Source organism: Dendropsophus ebraccatus, chromosome 8 (genome assembly GCF_027789765.1).
Source record: "Dendropsophus ebraccatus isolate aDenEbr1 chromosome 8, aDenEbr1.pat, whole genome shotgun sequence".
Taxonomy (NCBI): Eukaryota; Metazoa; Chordata; class Amphibia; order Anura; family Hylidae; genus Dendropsophus; species Dendropsophus ebraccatus.
In genome coordinates, this window is record NC_091461.1 from 14,147,860 (window position 1) to 14,165,827 (window position 17,968).

The 17,968-nt window shown below is 47.6% G+C and overlaps 1 protein-coding gene across 1 annotated transcript in view; it reads right to left on the reverse strand.

Annotated features, from left to right (window-relative positions):
• Positions 1 to 12,570: 12,570 nt before the first annotated feature.
• LOC138799960 (ephrin type-B receptor 5-like) overlaps positions 12,571 to 17,968 on the reverse strand; it is a 70,715-nt gene continuing 65,317 nt past the window's right edge. Inside the window, exons 13-16 of the mRNA XM_069981765.1 lie at positions 17,819 to 17,968; positions 17,412 to 17,605; positions 15,277 to 15,432; positions 12,571 to 13,861 (exon numbers count right to left, since the gene is read on the reverse strand). Coding sequence (XP_069837866.1) covers positions 13,753 to 13,861; positions 15,277 to 15,432; positions 17,412 to 17,605; positions 17,819 to 17,968 — 609 coding nt within the window. The 3' untranslated portion in view covers positions 12,571 to 13,752. The remainder of the gene's footprint in view (positions 13,862 to 15,276; positions 15,433 to 17,411; positions 17,606 to 17,818) is intronic.

Sequence of the window (17,968 nt, forward strand, 5' to 3'; positions counted from 1 at the left end):
TACATAAGACTACAGGGGCCGCACAGGTACATAAGACTACAGGGGCCGCACGGGTACATAAGACTACAGGGGCCACACAGGTACATAAGACTACAGGGGCCGCACAGGTACATAAGACTACAGGGGCCACACAGCTACATAAGACTACAGGGGTCGCACAGGTACATAACACTACAGGGGCCGCACAGGTACATAAGACTACAGGGGCCGCACGGGTACATAAGACTACAGGGGCCACACAGGGACATAAGACTACAGGGGCCGCACAGGTACATAAGACTACAGGGACCACACAGGTACATAAGACTACAGGGGCCGCACAGGTACATAAGACTACAGGGGCCACACAGGTACATAAGACTACAGGGGCCGCACAGGTACATAAGACTACAGGGGCTGCACAGATACATAAGACTACAGGGGCCACACAGCTTCTTAGGACTACAGGGGCCACACAGGTACATAAGACTACAGGGACCACACAGGTACATAAGACTACAGGGGCTGCACAGATACATAAGACTACAGGGGCCGCACAGGTACATAAGACTACAGGGGCCGCACAGGTACATAAGACTACAGGGGCCGCACGGGTACATAAGACTACAGGGGCCACACAGGTACATAAGACTACAGGGGGTGGGGCCGCACAGGTACATAAGACTACAGGGGCCGCACAGGTACATAAGACTACAGGGGCCGCACGGGTACATAAGACTACAGGGGCCACACAGGTACATAAGACTACAGGGGCCGCACAGGTACATAAGACTACAGGGGCCACACAGCTACATAAGACTACAGGGGTCGCACAGGTACATAACACTACAGGGGCCGCACAGGTACATAAGACTACAGGGGCCGCACGGGTACATAAGACTACAGGGGCCACACAGGGACATAAGACTACAGGGGCCGCACAGGTACATAAGACTACAGGGACCACACAGGTACATAAGACTACAGGGGCCGCACAGGTACATAAGACTACAGGGGCCACACAGGTACATAAGACTACAGGGGCCGCACAGGTACATAAGACTACAGGGGCTGCACAGATACATAAGACTACAGGGGCCACACAGCTTCTTAGGACTACAGGGGCCACACAGGTACATAAGACTACAGGGACCACACAGGTACATAAGACTACAGGGGCTGCACAGATACATAAGACTACAGGGGCCGCACAGGTACATAAGACTACAGGGGCCGCACAGGTACATAAGACTACAGGGGCCGCACGGGTACATAAGACTACAGGGGCCACACAGGTACATAAGACTACAGGGGCCGCACAGGTACATAAGACTACAGGGGCCACACAGCTACATAAGACTACAGGGGTCGCACAGGTACATAACACTACAGGGGCCGCACAGGTACATAAGACTACAGGGGCCGCACGGGTACATAAGACTACAGGGGCCACACAGGGACATAAGACTACAGGGGCCGCACAGGTACATAAGACTACAGGGACCACACAGGTACATAAGACTACAGGGGCCGCACAGGTACATAAGACTACAGGGGCCACACAGGTACATAAGACTACAGGGGCCGCACAGGTACATAAGACTACAGGGGCTGCACAGATACATAAGACTACAGGGGCCACACAGCTTCTTAGGACTACAGGGGCCACACAGGTACATAAGACTACAGGGGCCGCACAGATACATAAGACTACAGGGGCCGCACAGGTACATAAGACTACAGGGGCCGCACAGGTACATAAGACTACAGGGGCCACACAGGTACATAAGACTACAGGGACCACACAGGTACATAAGACTACAGGGGCCGCACAGGTACATAAGACTACAGGGGCCGCACAGGTACATAAGACTACAGGGGCCGCACAGGTACATAAGACTACAGGGGCCGCACAGGTACATAAGGCTACAGGGGCCGCACAGGTACATAAGGCTACAGGGGCAGCACAGGTACATAAGGCTACAGGGGCCGCACAGGTACATAAGACTACAGGGGCCGCACAGGTACATAAGACTACCGGGGCCGCACAGGTACATAAGACAACAGGGGCCGCACAGGTGCATAAGACTACAGGGGCCGCACAGGTACATAAGACTACAGGGGCCGCACAGGTACATAAGACTACAGGGGCCGCACAGGTACATAAGACTACAGGGGCCACACAGGTACATAAGACTACAGGGACCACACAGGTACATAAGACTACAGGGGCCGCACAGGTACATAAGACTACAGGGGCCGCACAGGTACATAAGACTACAGGGGCCGCACAGGTACATAAGACTACAGGGGCCGCACAGGTACATAAGGCTACAGGGGCCGCACAGGTACATAAGGCTACAGGGGCAGCACAGGTACATAAGGCTACAGGGGCCGCACAGGTACATAAGACTACAGGGGCCGCACAGGTACATAAGACTACAGGGGCCGCACAGGTACATAAGACTACAGGGGCCGCACAGGTACATAAGACTACAGGGGCAGTGCAAAATGCACAATTTAGCACTTTGGGATTTTTTTGCACTTGCGCCATTTACCGTGCGAGATCAGGAATGTGATTAATTAATAGTTCGGGCGATTACGCACGCGGCGATAGAAAATATGTTTATTTATTTTTATTTATAACATGGGAAAAGGGGGATGATTCGAACTTTTATTAGGGGAGGCTTTTCTTTTTATTTTACACTTATACTAGAAGCCCTTCTAGGGTTAGGGTTATCCCCCCTGGGGTTAGGGTTATTCCCCTTGGGGTTAGGGCTATTCCCCCTGGGGTTAGGGTTATTCCCCCTAGGGTTAGGGTTATTCCCCCCTGGGGTTAGGGTTATTCCCCCTGAGGTTAGGGTTATTCCCCCTGGGGTTGGGGTTATTCCCGCTGGGGTTAGGTTTATTCCCCCTGGGGGACTTCTAGTATAAGCACACTGATCCCTCATTGAAATCTATGCTGCATAGCTATACAGCATAGATCAATAAGATAGACATTCGATTGCTTCCGGCTGCTGCAGCCGTAAGCAATCGAGTGCCGAGCCGGGATCAGCGCCATTACGGCGCAGACCCAGGCCCGAGCCGGACATGTGGATCTCTCCTCTGGGACAACGTCCTGGACGAGCGATCCACCTCACTAGACACCAGGGAAGGACTGCATATAAGGTTATCGGATGCAGCTATCTACTTTGACAGCTGCATCCGATTACTTAATTAGCGGGCATGGCGATCGGACCGTGCCCGCTAATAGCTGCGGTCCCGGGCTGCCTGCAGCACCCGGGACCTGTAGGCGTCCCTTGGACCTACAGTTACGCCCAGGGTCATCTAGGGGTTAAAGTGGACCACAACTTGCAACAACGGCCATTGTTTAATCACAAAATATGTTGATGCCGTGCTAATCGCGGCTGAGCAGCTGATGACGCAGCAGAGGGGGGCCGGCACTAGGGACGGTCGGAGCGGTTCGGCCGCCCGCTCGAAGATGACATCATTGTCACAAGATGGCGGACAGGGGTCGACATGAATCAGGTGAGTATAGAGCACTACACTTCCGGGTCTAGCGTGGGTGGGGGGAAACACGGGGAAGGGGGCCATTCACTGACATAACATACATTACAAAGTTGTGTGTTATTTAGTAAATAATTGCTTACCGCCGCACTACCCCTTTAAGACTGGACCTGCAGTGGAGCACAGTGCAAGTTCAGCCGCTCTGTACTGACAAGATGCTCAGTTTTGTATGAAGGACACTACAATATAGCTCCACCCAGAGCTGGGACCTGGGACTTGTACTACCCCAGAGGACGGAAACCCAACACTGTGAGGCAGAAGGCCGTTAGGTGAGAACTGAGACTCATCCATACATGAGAACAAGGATTCTTCAAACACTTCTCAACACTTCACCACATCCCGGCTGAGTACGTAGTACATTAGGCAAGGGCCCTCCTATCCAGTCCCTGACACCTGCTACTGTTTTCTACTATCAACTCACCTATCTACCTGTTGGAATACTGTATTAATATTTTTGCACTAAGTACCGGAGCACTGTTTGTAAAGGTTTGCACTAAGATACCTGGGACTCTGGGACTCGCTCATCTCTATCGGCGCACCTGCACCTACACTCTACACCTCACATCTGTCCTAACTAAGGTTCGGTTGCCATGTGTCCAGGGGTGGGTGTTACCGCTCCTGGCCATCGTGACAAGTAGCCTCCAAAACACCAGAATGCCTCAGCAGTCCCAACTTCTGTTCCAGCAACCCCGGCCATGGCATGTAAACCAAAAATCGATGGGGCCTAGGGATGTAGTGTGGACAGTGGGGAGCCTGGCATGGGCTAGGACATGTATGGTGACCACTGGGATTTTATCAGTGGTATGATACAGCTCAGCCAGTGATGGTAATGGTGTGACGCCAGTGCTAGTCCAGCACACAGGTGTGGTGGATTACCTGCTTTTATGTTATGGCTACCTGTACTGCTTCCCAATGGTCGGTGACCTGCCAGGTTGTGATGGGTCCCTTGGGCTCCTTGGGCATTTGACCACTGTGTGTAGGTGCTGGTGCAGATGTAAAGAAGACTGAGTCCCAGTAGAATAGAGAGAACAGCTTTACTAGACAGTCTCTTGGAAATACAGAACACTTTGGCAGTAAATAGCTTATCTGGATAAAGGCTCTAGTGTTTCACTGAGAGATACTTGTAAGTGCTGATATTAGAGAGGTAGTTGTAGCGGTGCTTGGATAGTTTAGACATGAGCAGTGAAGAGGAGAGGAGTTTGTCAAGGGAGTCCCTATCCAAGGTAGTTTTGTTCTCTGCCGGAACTTGAGAGTAGAATACTTGAGAGAGAAGAGAAGAGAAGAGAAAGAAAGAAAGAGAGATACTTGTGCCTGTGTTTAGACTGTGTTGTCTAACCACCTTCTGCCCTACAGTGTTGAGATACTTGTGCTTCTTTTTTTTATAACTGTTTATTTTCAAAGGTTTTTTCCAATAAACAAGACAATAATCATTACCCGCTGAGAAGTGTACAGGCATTCACATTCAGCACATAATATGCATGTGGGAACACTGCCAACACAGGGGAGACGTAGTTGGGAACAAGCGGTGTAATAAATCAGGCGTGTGGTACCAGTGCATGAGAATTTTGTACTGGTTCTCCTTGTAACTTACACACGCTGAGGCCTTTGCCACTTGGGACCATATAATTTGTCACAGGGTGAAGGGGATGCTTCGTCCCAGGTACGTCTTCCATTTAGACATATAGCTCCAGTACCGGGAGTACTGGTAATGAGGCCAATGGTGGATGTATTTAGTTTGCATAACCACTCAAAGGAAAAGGGCTTAGAGAAGGGTCTATCTCCACATAGTGTAGTCGCATACTGGCATATGTCTTCATAAAAGTGGTGGGCTCTGAAAGGTAGGCCATATCTATCTTGGAGTTTAGCAAAGGGCAAGATGGTCCGTTTTAAGGGGTCTATGATATCCGCGTAGTGGAAGGCTTTTGCGCGAATCCATGGGTCTATCGTCTCTACTACCATACTATTAGGGATAGCTGGGGTATATAGGAAGGAGGTCAGGGGAGAGAACCGGGATTGTAGGGTAAATTTGTCCTTGGCCTCTAACCATACTCGTCTCTTCAGTCTCATGGGGCCTAACATATCCCTATCCGGGATCTGTAGAGGAGGGTTCCACATCATAACACTTGTATGAATGGACGCCAACCACAGCTTTTAGATTTGTGTCCATTTCGTGTACGCCCAAAGAGACATCTACGCTGGGACTCTACGGAGATGTACTGCAAGGTAGTAACTATAAAAATCTGGGATCCCCAGTTCTCCATGGCCTGTTTTCGCCGTCATGATCTGGGTTGAGATTCGATGGCGCCCATTCCTCCAAATGAATTTCAGGAGCACCTTCTGAAAGGAGGTCAGGAACTTTTTAGAGATTGGGATCGGGAGGGTTTCATACAGGTATAAGAGCTTCGGTAGGATGGACATTTTTACAGCCGGCACTCTTTCCAATAGGGACAGTGGGAGAGGGTCCCATTTAGATAGAAGTGTGGTCACTTCCTGCAGGAGCAGTGGGAAATTGGCCCTAAACAAAGTAGAAAATGTCGGGGAGATGTTAGTTCCTGGGTACCTGAGGGAGTTAGAGGTACTTGTGCTTCTAGGGTGACACAAGCCCCAGTCGTGGTTACCTGGGTGAAGCTAAGTGCCTTAGGGTGTCTCAGTTACACCTGCACTGCGAGATAGAATACGTAGACCTTCTTTGCAGTAGCTTTGTTCCATCCGGGTCAGTTCCTCTTGTAGCCTAGGATACTGAATCAACAAAACACAGTAATCACTGAACTCAAGGAGATCAGTGAAAAAATTTCAATAAAGTACTCAATCAAGAGTCTCCACTTATGCACCCTAAAATTTAAATATGCAAAACAAGAGTCTGTGGAGCCTAGGCTGTGAGTCTCAAAACACAGGATAGCCAGATATCTCTAGCCTGTTGCCACGGGGTGCCTCCATGATGAGGAGAGCACCACACTTAAGTCCCACTCGGTTGCGAGTAGGGCTGGGCGGTATACCGCAAAAATACCGATACCGTCACTGGCGTTGGTTAACCGACCTCAACTTTGCCAGGACGGTATCTGCGGTATTTTTCCTCCCCTTACCCGGCGGCCGCTTGCTCTGCTCCCCTCAGGCTTCCTCGCGTCCCTCTTCCTCCGCTGCCTGGCCTGGGTAAAACTATTCTGCTGTCTGGGGGGGGGGGCGTGCGCCATGTGTGACGCTCGGCTCAGGACACTGATAACAGTGCTGCTGGGGGTAAGGAAGAAGGCTGGAGATGTGACAGGCTGTTTCCAGGTAGCAGCTCCCCCTCCAGTGTGTGCTCATCGCTGCTGCTGCTGCCAGACGGCTCTGGAAGCTGCACTCACAGCGAGCCGTGGCCCCCCTCTCCCTCACATACAGCGGCTGCAGGGGGTCAGGTATAGGTCAGCACATCCTCCCTCCATCAGGCACCGCACTTTGTCCCGCGCAGGAATCCTCGGCGCCCGTTATCATTTGTCAGGTCAGTGTTGGAAGCAGCCGTGTGCGACGCTCTGCCCGGGACACTGACAGCAGATATATGTGACAGGGAGGATTCCTGTGCGGGAGAGAGCGGTGCCCGGGGGAGCAAGGAGGTGCCGACCCCATACCTGACCCCAAGTGTATGTGCTAGGGGGGGGGGGGTTCAGGGCAGAACAGCAGGTAAAATAGATAGATTGATATGAGAGAAATTAGATAGATTATAGATAGATAGGAGATAGATAGATAGATAACAGATAGATATATGAGACATATCTATATATCTATCTCCCTATCTATCTCCTATCTATCTATCTATTATCTATCTCCTATCTATCTATCTATCTATCTATCTCCTATCTATCCATCTCCTATTTATGTATCTATCGTATCTATCCTATCGATATACTGTATAATCTATCTATAATATATCTCCTCTCTCTAATATCTATCTATCGATCGTTGATCGATAGATAGCTATAGCAAACAATATAGGCAGCACTGTGGGTGCCAGCAGACAAATCGTAGACCTTGGATCAAATCGGCTAGTAAAAAATACTCTGCAGCACTCTGATTGTAGTACAAATGTGAAAATGTGAATTTATTCCATAAAATGATGTGCAGCAAACTTCTTAAGTAAACCACAGGGTTTTAACGTCTCCTATGTCTGCTAAGTGCCACTTGAAAATGGCATAGGAGACGCCGAAACGTCGTGTTTCAAATGGGTGTGGTTTTCAAAAGGGGGCGTGTCATAATTATCGCTCAATTTATCGTTACCGCGGCAATATGTACGATAAACCGCGATATTAATTTAGGCCATTATCGCCCAGCCCTAGTTGCGAGTATTGGAACATAAATAGGGAAATAATAGGGTGGCCCCTTTTTGTCAATGTCTAACTCAAGGTGCGAGTATTGCGATCATGACAAGGGCTTGCCAAGGCAGGCATCCATCCACAGACAGCCGTTTCAGGGTATTTGCCCCTCGTCAATGTGGAGCAGTATTCTGGCTAGTTGGGGCATGACAAATCAACCAACAAAACACAGTAATCAGCCTAGGATACTGCCCTGCACTTTGTAGAGTGGTTCTCGGCGTAGGCTGGGTTTATCCCAGACTTGTCCTCCTTGTAGTGTTTAACACTGCATAGTGGAAGTAGATAGACTGGCTGCCTCATACACATGTGTCTCCGACACAACTGAACTGTCCAGGAAAGGGGTCCTGGCAGAGCCAGGCCCTGGCTTAGCTAAAGCAGGGATGCCTACTCTGTGTGTCTTCCTCCCACAAGAACCTGAGAAAAACTGAAGCTACACTTCCTCCCACCAAGTGACTACTTCCTACGGGGGTGGGGGCGGTGTAAGGGACCCTGTGAGTGGTGGAGAAGAATGTGTGCAAAGAGAGAAGGCGAGTGATAAGAGCTCACATATAAAACACTAACATCTAGTGGTGAAATAATAAACTACTTTCATCACCACTTAGCTTGGAGTAAAATGGCTTCTGTGACAGGTGTGGCATACGTAATACCTGTGGTGGGACACCACACATGGAGCATGGTGGCACACATTGCTATATAATGAAGAGGCTTTTGGTGTTGCGGGGGGTGTTGGGCGGGCTTTGGTGGGTCTAAACAGTTGACAACAGAAGAAAGCATCTAGACCCACTACAGGAAGTCAAACGACTAGAATGACTAGTGGCCCTGGCTGCTGTGCCAGGGGTAACCCTATGGTTGTATATCATGTAGACTGACACTTATGTAGTATCAAGAGATTTCTCCACCTTGTGTGAATAACCCAAAACCTGTTGTGCGTTTATGGAGAACTGCAACCACTAAGATTGTTGTATCACTTGATGGAAACATACAGTAAACTTGGAATTATACTGGTCTGCACCTGACGGAAACCAGCGTAAGGGAACAAATAGGCCAAACTTCATGTTATAGGAAGAATGAGGGGCATTGCTGGGGTGGAGGTTATTGTCGGTGAAGGTTCATGACATTGTTTGAGGGGGCACGATGCTTTTGTATGTGCACTATGGCTAGTGCTGTTTTGGACTCTGGTATCGGTTGATGTGGCACTTTGGCTGGCACTGACTGGCACTTTGGATGGCACCAGCATTGGTTGATGGGGCACTGTGACTGGCTTTGGTGTTGGCTGATGGGGAATTGTGGCTGGCACTGATTAGGGAACTGATACCGGTTGATGGGGCATTGTGGCTGGCACTGGTTTAAGCACTGATGTTAGTTGGTTGTGCATTGTGGCTGGTGATGATTGCAGCACTGGCATTGGTCGATAGTTCCGTGTGATTGTTACTGACTGGAACATTGTCATTGCTTGATAGGCCATTGTGGCTGAGAGGGCATGCTACTTGGGGCACTGGTATTGGTTGATGTGGCACTGTGGCTGACACTGATTGTATCACCAGAATTGGTTGATGAGGCACTGTGACTGGCACTGACTGGAGCACTGGTGTCGGTTAATGGGGCACTGTGACTGGCCCTTATTGGAGCACTGGTGTTGGTAGATGGGGCATTGTGTCTGGTACATTATGGGGTGCTGGTATTGGTTCATGTGGCACTGTGGCTGGCACTGAGTGGATCACCAGCATTAGTTGATGAGGCACTGGAATTGGTTGATGGGGCACTGTGACTGACACTGACTGGGGCACTGGTATCGGTTGATGAGGCATTGTGTCTGACACTGATCGGGGCACTGGTCTTGGTTAATGGGACACTGTGACTGTCGCTGATGAGAACATTGTGTGTGCTGCTGGTACTCTTTCAATCACTATGGCGGATACTGATGGAGATTATATGTTTGCTTGGTACTAATAAAGGAGCATGCATGTATGGTGATGTTGTACCTAATGCTCGTTGGGGTGTGTTGGGTGGACTGCCCTGTTATTGGGGCACTGTGCTTGGCATTGCTATAGAGCAATGTGGCTATAACATCAATGGACACTTATGGGTCACAGCAGGGAGGGCCCATGGCTCCATCAGCAGTGTGAGCCCCATCACTGGACCTGCACTTACAATACTGTATAAGTATAAATGGAGATCTCTGAGCAGTGCCAAAGGGTCTTGGTCTTTCTACATAGATTTTGCATCTCCTCCCCCTCACCTTCTGCCTCTGTGGAGCTCCAGGCACAGTAATAGACCCCGGAGTCGCTCCCATATGAGGTTTCAGCCACCAGGGTGTAATTGGAGTTACTGTATCGTCGTCCCTTGAAGTTCTGCAGCTCCTCCACCGAGCTGCCCCCCAGAGAGTAGGATATAAACATGATAGGACCTCCATGTAACCCGCGCCTGTACCAGTATGTATGGGGGTCCCCTTCAGTCTCCATAGAGCACTGCACAGAAAACCCCTGACCGGTATAGGTAACCAGTAACAGAGGAGTCTGGGTGGTGTACTGCGGGCGGCAGGGTGAGAGGGACAACAGCAAGACAATGAAGGAAATATACATTGTAGATGAGGAGGAGGAGGAGGAGTAGGGATCTCTGCTCTGAAGCTCGGCTGTCTCTGTGTCTGTGCTTCACAACCTCTTCACCTTCTTCCTGTGGGTTATTCTTCACAGAAACCAATCCAGATGTCACGCCGACAGGAAGGTGCACAGCAGATGCTATCTCACAGAACGCAGTATCACACACGAGGGATAGATTAGTTACTATTAACAGTGTTAAAGCCGACTGCGAGAGATGGACCAAAGGCCTTCATACTTGGTTTGGTCGTTGCGCCATATATAAAATGAATATACTACGCAGAATTCTTTTCTTCTTTCAGTTTCTGCCGATTCGTCTCTCTGTGGCATTTTTCCGCTCTATGGCGTCAGTTCAAACGTGTTTTATCTGGGGAAATAAACTGGCACACTGGAGGAATTGGGTTACCTGACCTCAAAAAATACTTCTAAGCGACCTACCTTGCTCATATAGTAGATTGGTGTAGAAATGGCAGTAGGAAACAGTTGGTAACCATTGAGCAGTCATACACGACAGTCCCTGTACAAGGACTAGCTTGGATTCCCTTGTCCCAACTGAGTGATATTAAGTATTATCCTACCATTGGCCCAACTCTGGCTTCATGTTCACACTTAACTCACTGATGTCCCCTATACTAGGAAGCCCAGAGTTTACACCTAGCTCAACAGACAAAGTTTTCAGAAAGTGGATTGCCCAATTTCCTCCACGATAAGACTTGGTTGACAGCTGCAGAACTTTCTGAGCAGATGAACCCTTGTCTACTGGGTCCCTGGAAAGTGGCTTAACTATGACATTTCCTTGCCTACCCCTGATTCTTTTTAAGCCTAAACTTACACCCTTCGAAACAATGTGTTCAGAGACAGAACCTATCCGTCATACTCTATCACAGACATACCACATGCAGTTGACCACCCTTGAAGAACCACCACCAAACTTTGTCCTAAAGTGGGAAGCTGATTTGGGAATAACCCTGACAGATGCACAGAGATCCAGGATCTATTACCTTACACTTAAGTCGTCCATCAATTCCAAATTTCAGGAGTTCCTTCTCCATCACTGCAAGATATCTCAGCAGGCCTACAAAAACTCACTACTCAGTTGCCTGTTGATGGCGGCACAAGCCTGCATTTCAGTGTGTTGGAAACGAGAGACACCTGCGGTATCCTTGTGGATTGCCAAAATCAATGACCTGATGCATATGGAGGACCTCACTTCCAACATACTCTCCAGAAACAAAAAATTTCATGCAACCTGGTCTTCATGGATGCGCTTCCAAGAAACAGATGAATACAGGAATCTATTGAGATCTCCTACCCAAAACTCTTAACAAAATCTCTATTACATGGTTGGTGTTGGAAGCTCAGCTAGCTCTTCCTTACCCTTCCGCTGCTTCCTCTCCACCACTTTAAAGGGGTTATCAAGAGCTACAAAAACATGGCCACTATCCCCCTACTGTTGTCTCCAGTTTGGGTGGGGTTTTGAAACTCAGTTCCATTGAAGTAAATGGAGCTTAATTGCAAACCGCACCTGAACTGGAGACAAGAGAGGGGGGAAAAGTGTCCATGTTTTTGTAGCACTGGATAACCCCTTTAAGGGTACAAACACACACGGCATATACGCTGCGTATTTACTGCTGCGATACGCAGCAAATTCGCAGCAGATTAGATCTAAAAACTGAGCACAGGTACATAAGACTACAGGGGCCGCACAGGTGCATAAGACTACAGGGGACGCACAGGTACATAAGTCTATGGGGGCCGCAAAGGCACAGCTGTAGCCAAGGTTGTCAGACTTCCCCCAGCAGAGTGCACACTACAGATGGGACATTGCAAACACCTTTAATGGGTGTGTACTGGTATCCACTCCGAGCCCTGTGACAAGTGGTGCCACAACATCAGCCCTTGCATTTACCATCTTGCACCCCTGGAACACCACACATGAGTCTACAGGGGCCGGCACTTCTGCCTCCGCCTGACTTCTTGTGGCAGATCATCTCTCCATGAACAGCAGCATATTGTGTATAAGAATATTCCAGACACAGAGTTAAAATAAGATCAGATCTAATAGTTTATTATTCTGCACAATACACAAGGGTCACCCCACGACAGCACTGTCAGCATCTGTATACATAGAACGGACAGCACTGTCAGCATCTGTATACATAGAACGGACAGCACTGTCAGTATCAGTATACATAGAACGGACAGCACTGTCAGTATCAGTATACATAGAACAGACAGCACTGTCAGCATCTGTATACACAGAACAGACAGCACTGTCAGCATCAGAATACATAAAACGGGCAGCACTGTCAGCATCAGAATACATAGAACAGACAGCACTGTCAGCATCAGTATACACAGAACAGACAGCACTGTCAGCATCAGTATACACAGAACAGACAGCACTGTCAGCTTTAGTATACATAGAACAGACAGCACTGTCAGCATCTGTATATAAAAACAGACAGCACTGTCAGCATCTGTATACATAGAACAGCCAGGTGAGCCACTCTTTATCCAGGTGTCAGTCAGGGGTTGTATAGCATTGCCTCATATATTGTTCAACTCATTGTTTTACCTGAACACTGCCCTCTAGTGACCTATTGCCAGAAATGCAGGCCTACTGATTTTTAAGGATTTGTCCCTCGTCCGGGCATCAGTGCATGTGTAGTGGATGTGGCAGAGATTCCATTCATGGAGTTGATCCACAATATTCCTTTGCAGAATCTACAAGCAGAATCCAGTGACTCCACCAGCAGAATAGGGAGTGCAGCTCTGGAGTGTATAATAGTACGTTTACACAGGACTGAAATGCTGCCAATTTGTGGCATATTCTCCAAATTAAGAAGGGGTATTCTGTCAAAATCTTTTTTATTATTCATTTTTATAATAAATCTATATTGCTGCACCTTATGTGGACTTAACCTTTAAGATAGGGGAGGGCTAACCCTTTAAATGAAAATTAAAATTGTCTGCAACTTTCTAGGCTATTATGTGTATTAGTGGGCCTCCAGGACATTAGGCCGTGCTCCTATGTCGGGTAATGCACTATCATTCTGTTGACTTCATGGCGGCCATCACGTCCTCCCGTATCCATGGTTCCCAGGACTCGTACAGTCTCAGTCTCGGCTCTGCTTTCTTGGAGCTGCTTCTGTTACGTCGTATGAATGTTTGATTCCTCGAGAGTCTTTGTGTGTGCGCCAATGTCTCCTGCCCGCATCCTGGGGTCACCACCCCGCCTGCCGCATCTGTCTATCAGTCCCTCAGACCTCCACGGGCTCCAGGGGCTGTAGATGCGCCTTCAGGAGCTGTATACTGCTGAGAATCTTCTTCTGGTGACCAGAAAGTGTCACTCCGATTAACTGGATGTCTCTGAAAAGGAAGGAAAACGGGTCAGATGCCAAACCAGAGGCGGAAAGACTGGCACGGATGTAAAGGGCAAATATTCTGCAAGTGTAAATGGTGCTAAGATAGTGTGACCCCAATATCCTCCTCAACCCACCAATAATCGCCTCCTGTCAAGATGGTAGAAAGTCTCTGCATATCTGTTTCATATAAGACTACCAGCCTCACTATTACAGATAGTTATACGGTGATCTCCTTGCTTTATGGCAGTGCTGCAAATTAGGAATACACGGTAATGAGGAGCAAAGGAAAGCTGGGTGTCAATTTTAATGGGAGCTGTAAGTGACCATAATCCAACTTTTCCAGAAAGGGAAAGGATTCGGCCTATCAAAGACCTATAGTAAATCCTGTATATCTACTGGTCATATCCAAAGCAATTTTGCTGGATTATAGTACCCAATATTCATCATGTACATTGCTGTACTGCATTATGGGAGATGTAATGTTATCGGCATTGTCAACTATACAGACTACAACCCTCACGGTATATCAGAGAATCACAAGACGATTGTAAGGTGGCCGGTATACGTAGGGTTAAACTGTGCGACAAGATAGCAATTCTGAATGACTGACAGAGACCAAAATGGCTCTCTGGGGGCCTACGCATACAGCTGACATTGTACTGGCGGCTTACTTGGCACACAGTGTGAATTCAGGCTGAAACGCATCAGCAGTAGTTTGCTACAATGTATCAGTGCAGGTAAAATCCAACAATATGGCGTCCAGGGTGTTTATAGAGCATTGTCTAGACTGGATACAATCATAACAAACCCTTGAGTTGTGAAAAGTGTCAGGTCCGTACTGGCTTCCTGTCTATAAAGAACCATTTGTTCATTCAACAAAAGCAAGCAGAGATCTTGACAAAGTTGGAGATTTATGGCGCTGTTTTATGCTAAGGATCATTCGGTTGCCCATAGCAACCAATCACAGCGCAGCTTTCATTTCTCATATTGCTCTGGTAAAATGAAAGCTGAGCTGTGATTGGTTGCTATGGGGACAAGGGAGATCCCTAGTATAAGACAGTGCCCTGAATCTCCATGAAGGCCATAGCAACTAGTCAAAGCTTAGCTTTCAGTTCACCATGGCTCACCATTGTCCGATCTCTGCTTGCTTGGCCTTAGTCGGTCTTAGATACACCGACTTCAACTATATAGACTATTGTTAACTGCTTCACGAAGAACGTATATTTATATGTATGAATTTTATTGCCATACAGCCTATGGGGGACGTATATATTGGGATTCCTCCTGATGAATACCTCTGACATCCACTATAGATGTATTAGGAATAGACTCACAGAGCATTGTCTCATTCACTGACAGCAAGCAGAGATTTAATAACCAATGAGCCTAATAAACCAATGAACGTCATCTCTTTCTTACTCGGCGGTCAGTCGGGAGATGGCGTCCAGCGTGGTGTATCCAGCCTTGTCAAAGTTTTCTTTGTATCGCTCCATCTTTATGGCTTCCAGCCATTGGTGAGGTGATGACAGAGAGGGGAAGTCTGGAGGATGGTTGCTGAGGAGCGGCTGCGAGGGTCTGGCGGAGGAGAGAAGACGTCTGGGTGTTACACATGGATGGACACTGCATCTTACTATAGGAGGAGCAGCTTTTAGGCTGAATAATTTACATAGAAAGCCGAGGAAGACAATAAATTAAAGAGAGTCTCTTGTCTGTGAGAATAAAGTACGATGGGTTTGTAGACAAAGTCTCAACCTGACAACAACATGTTACTTAAAGGGGAAATCCAGCCTGTCTGGAGACTGCATTACAGGAGACAGATCACCATCAGAGACCCCAATAGACCCCTTCAGTCTTCAATATGTTGTTTAAATTATAATTTAGAGACTGCAGAAAACATTAATCAAAATGGATTGTACCAATGACTGATTTCGGGTGAATTTCCCCTTTAAAACTGGGACTGTTTTGTTCTTCCATTTGACAGGGGACTGGGATACCCTCTCACAGTCACACAGAGATGGCTGGATTTGTAATTGGAAGCTAAATTCACAGACAGAGCAAGGTAAATTGGGTCCTGTCACTAGCTGTTGAGATTCAGAGAAGCTTAGTACAGAAGTGACGAGACAGAAGGGTGGTGAGTATATTGGGGTCTGGCCTGAGGTCTGAATCAATTTAGGGGGAGGAATAAATTAAATAATTAGATTAGGGTCTTGTCTGAGGCCTGATTGAAGTTTAAAGGAGAAGTACGACAACAAAGTTTATTAAAGTATTGTATTGCCTCCCCAAAGTTATACAAAGCACCAATACACACTTATTACGAGAAATGCTTATAAAGTGCTTTTTTCCCTGCACTTACTACTGCATCAAGGCTTCACTTCCTGGATAAAATGGTGATGTCACTTCCTGGATAACATGGTGATGTCACTTCCTGGATAGCATGGTGGTGTCACTTCCTGGTTAAAGTGTTGATGTCACTTCCTGGATAACATGGTGGTGTCACTTCCTGGATAACATGGTGATGTCACTTTCTGGATAACATGGTGATGTCACTTCCTGGATAACATGGTGATATCACTTCCTGGAAAAACTGGGGATGTCACTTCCTGGATAACATGGTGGTGTCACTTCCTGGTTTAAATGTGACAGCACCATTTTATCCAGGAAGGGACATCACCATCTTATCAAGGAAGTGACATCACTATGTTATCTAGGAAGTGACATCACCATGTTACCAAGGAAGTGACATCACCATGTTACCCAGGAAGTGACATCACCATGTTATCCAGGAAGTGACATCACCATGTTATCCAGGAAGTGACATCACCGTGTTATCCAGGAAGTGACATCACCATGTTATCCAGGAAGTGACATCACCATGTTATCCAGGAAGTGAAGCCTTGATGCAGTAGTAAGTGCAGGGGAAAAAAACACTTTATAAGTATTTCCCGTAGTAAGTGTATATTGGGGATTTGTATAACTTTTTGGGGCCAAAACAATACTTTAATAAACATTTTCGCTGGATTTCTCCTTTAAGATCTAGTCTGGAATCTGATTATACATAGGGGTTACCTGGGGTACAAATGAATGTTGGGATCTAATCTGAGGTACGAATATATTTATTGTTCCGGTTGGAAGTCTGAATAAATATCAGGGGCTTATTAGGGGTCTAAATAAAATTAGGGATATGGTCAGGGTCTGGGGTCCTAATACTTTTTGGAATTTTATCTAGGATGCAAATGGCTATTAGGGTTTGGCCTGGGGTCTAAATGAATTTCCAGGTCTAGGCTGGGGTGTGAATGCATATAGTGGTCTGGTCAGAGGTATGATTTAGGGGTCTGCATGAATTTAGCGTCCCTTGTCTTAATGAAGTAATGGATATTCAGGGGTCTAAATTAATTTTGGAATTAGTAAATGTTCATGCTTGGGGAGGGGCATTACCCTTTTCTACTTATAGAGTTGCTGCTGGTGATGGGGTTTTCGTAGGGTGGATTATCAATGTAAATACATGGTATAGCCCTTTAACACTGCTGTACAAACTCATATGACCCGGCCCTTACCTGCTGCTTGAAACTCCCACTGTTTTGAGGCAATTAGGATTTCTGATCATCCGGTCCAGAGAGCTGACAATCTGCTCAAATCGAGGCCTCTGTGTCCGATCACGCAGCCAGCAGTCCAACATGAGGAGGTGAAGAGCACTGGGGCAGTCCGGGGGAGGGGGCAGGCGATACTCCTGCTCTATGGCATCTAATACCTGAAGAGTATAAAGCACAGGGGGGGAAACGGTAACCTCGGGGTATGTTTCCATAATCTGAGCCCTTTCATAAACCTGTGTAGATATTACCAGGACTTATAGAGTTAGAGAGAGCCTATGAGTCCTGCTTCCCCCTCCACCCATAGTTTAATGATGACCCTATAACTATAGAATGTAATTGCTCATCCCCATGTACAGAATGATGGTGGTCACCTCTTGATTGCTCATGTCCCAGTAGGGTCGCTCCCCATAGGAGGTGACTTCCCACATGACGATTCCATAACTCCACACATCGCTGGCACTGCAGAACTTGCGTTGCTGATGAGCTTCTGGCGCCATCCAACGTAGAGACTGTCTCCCGAC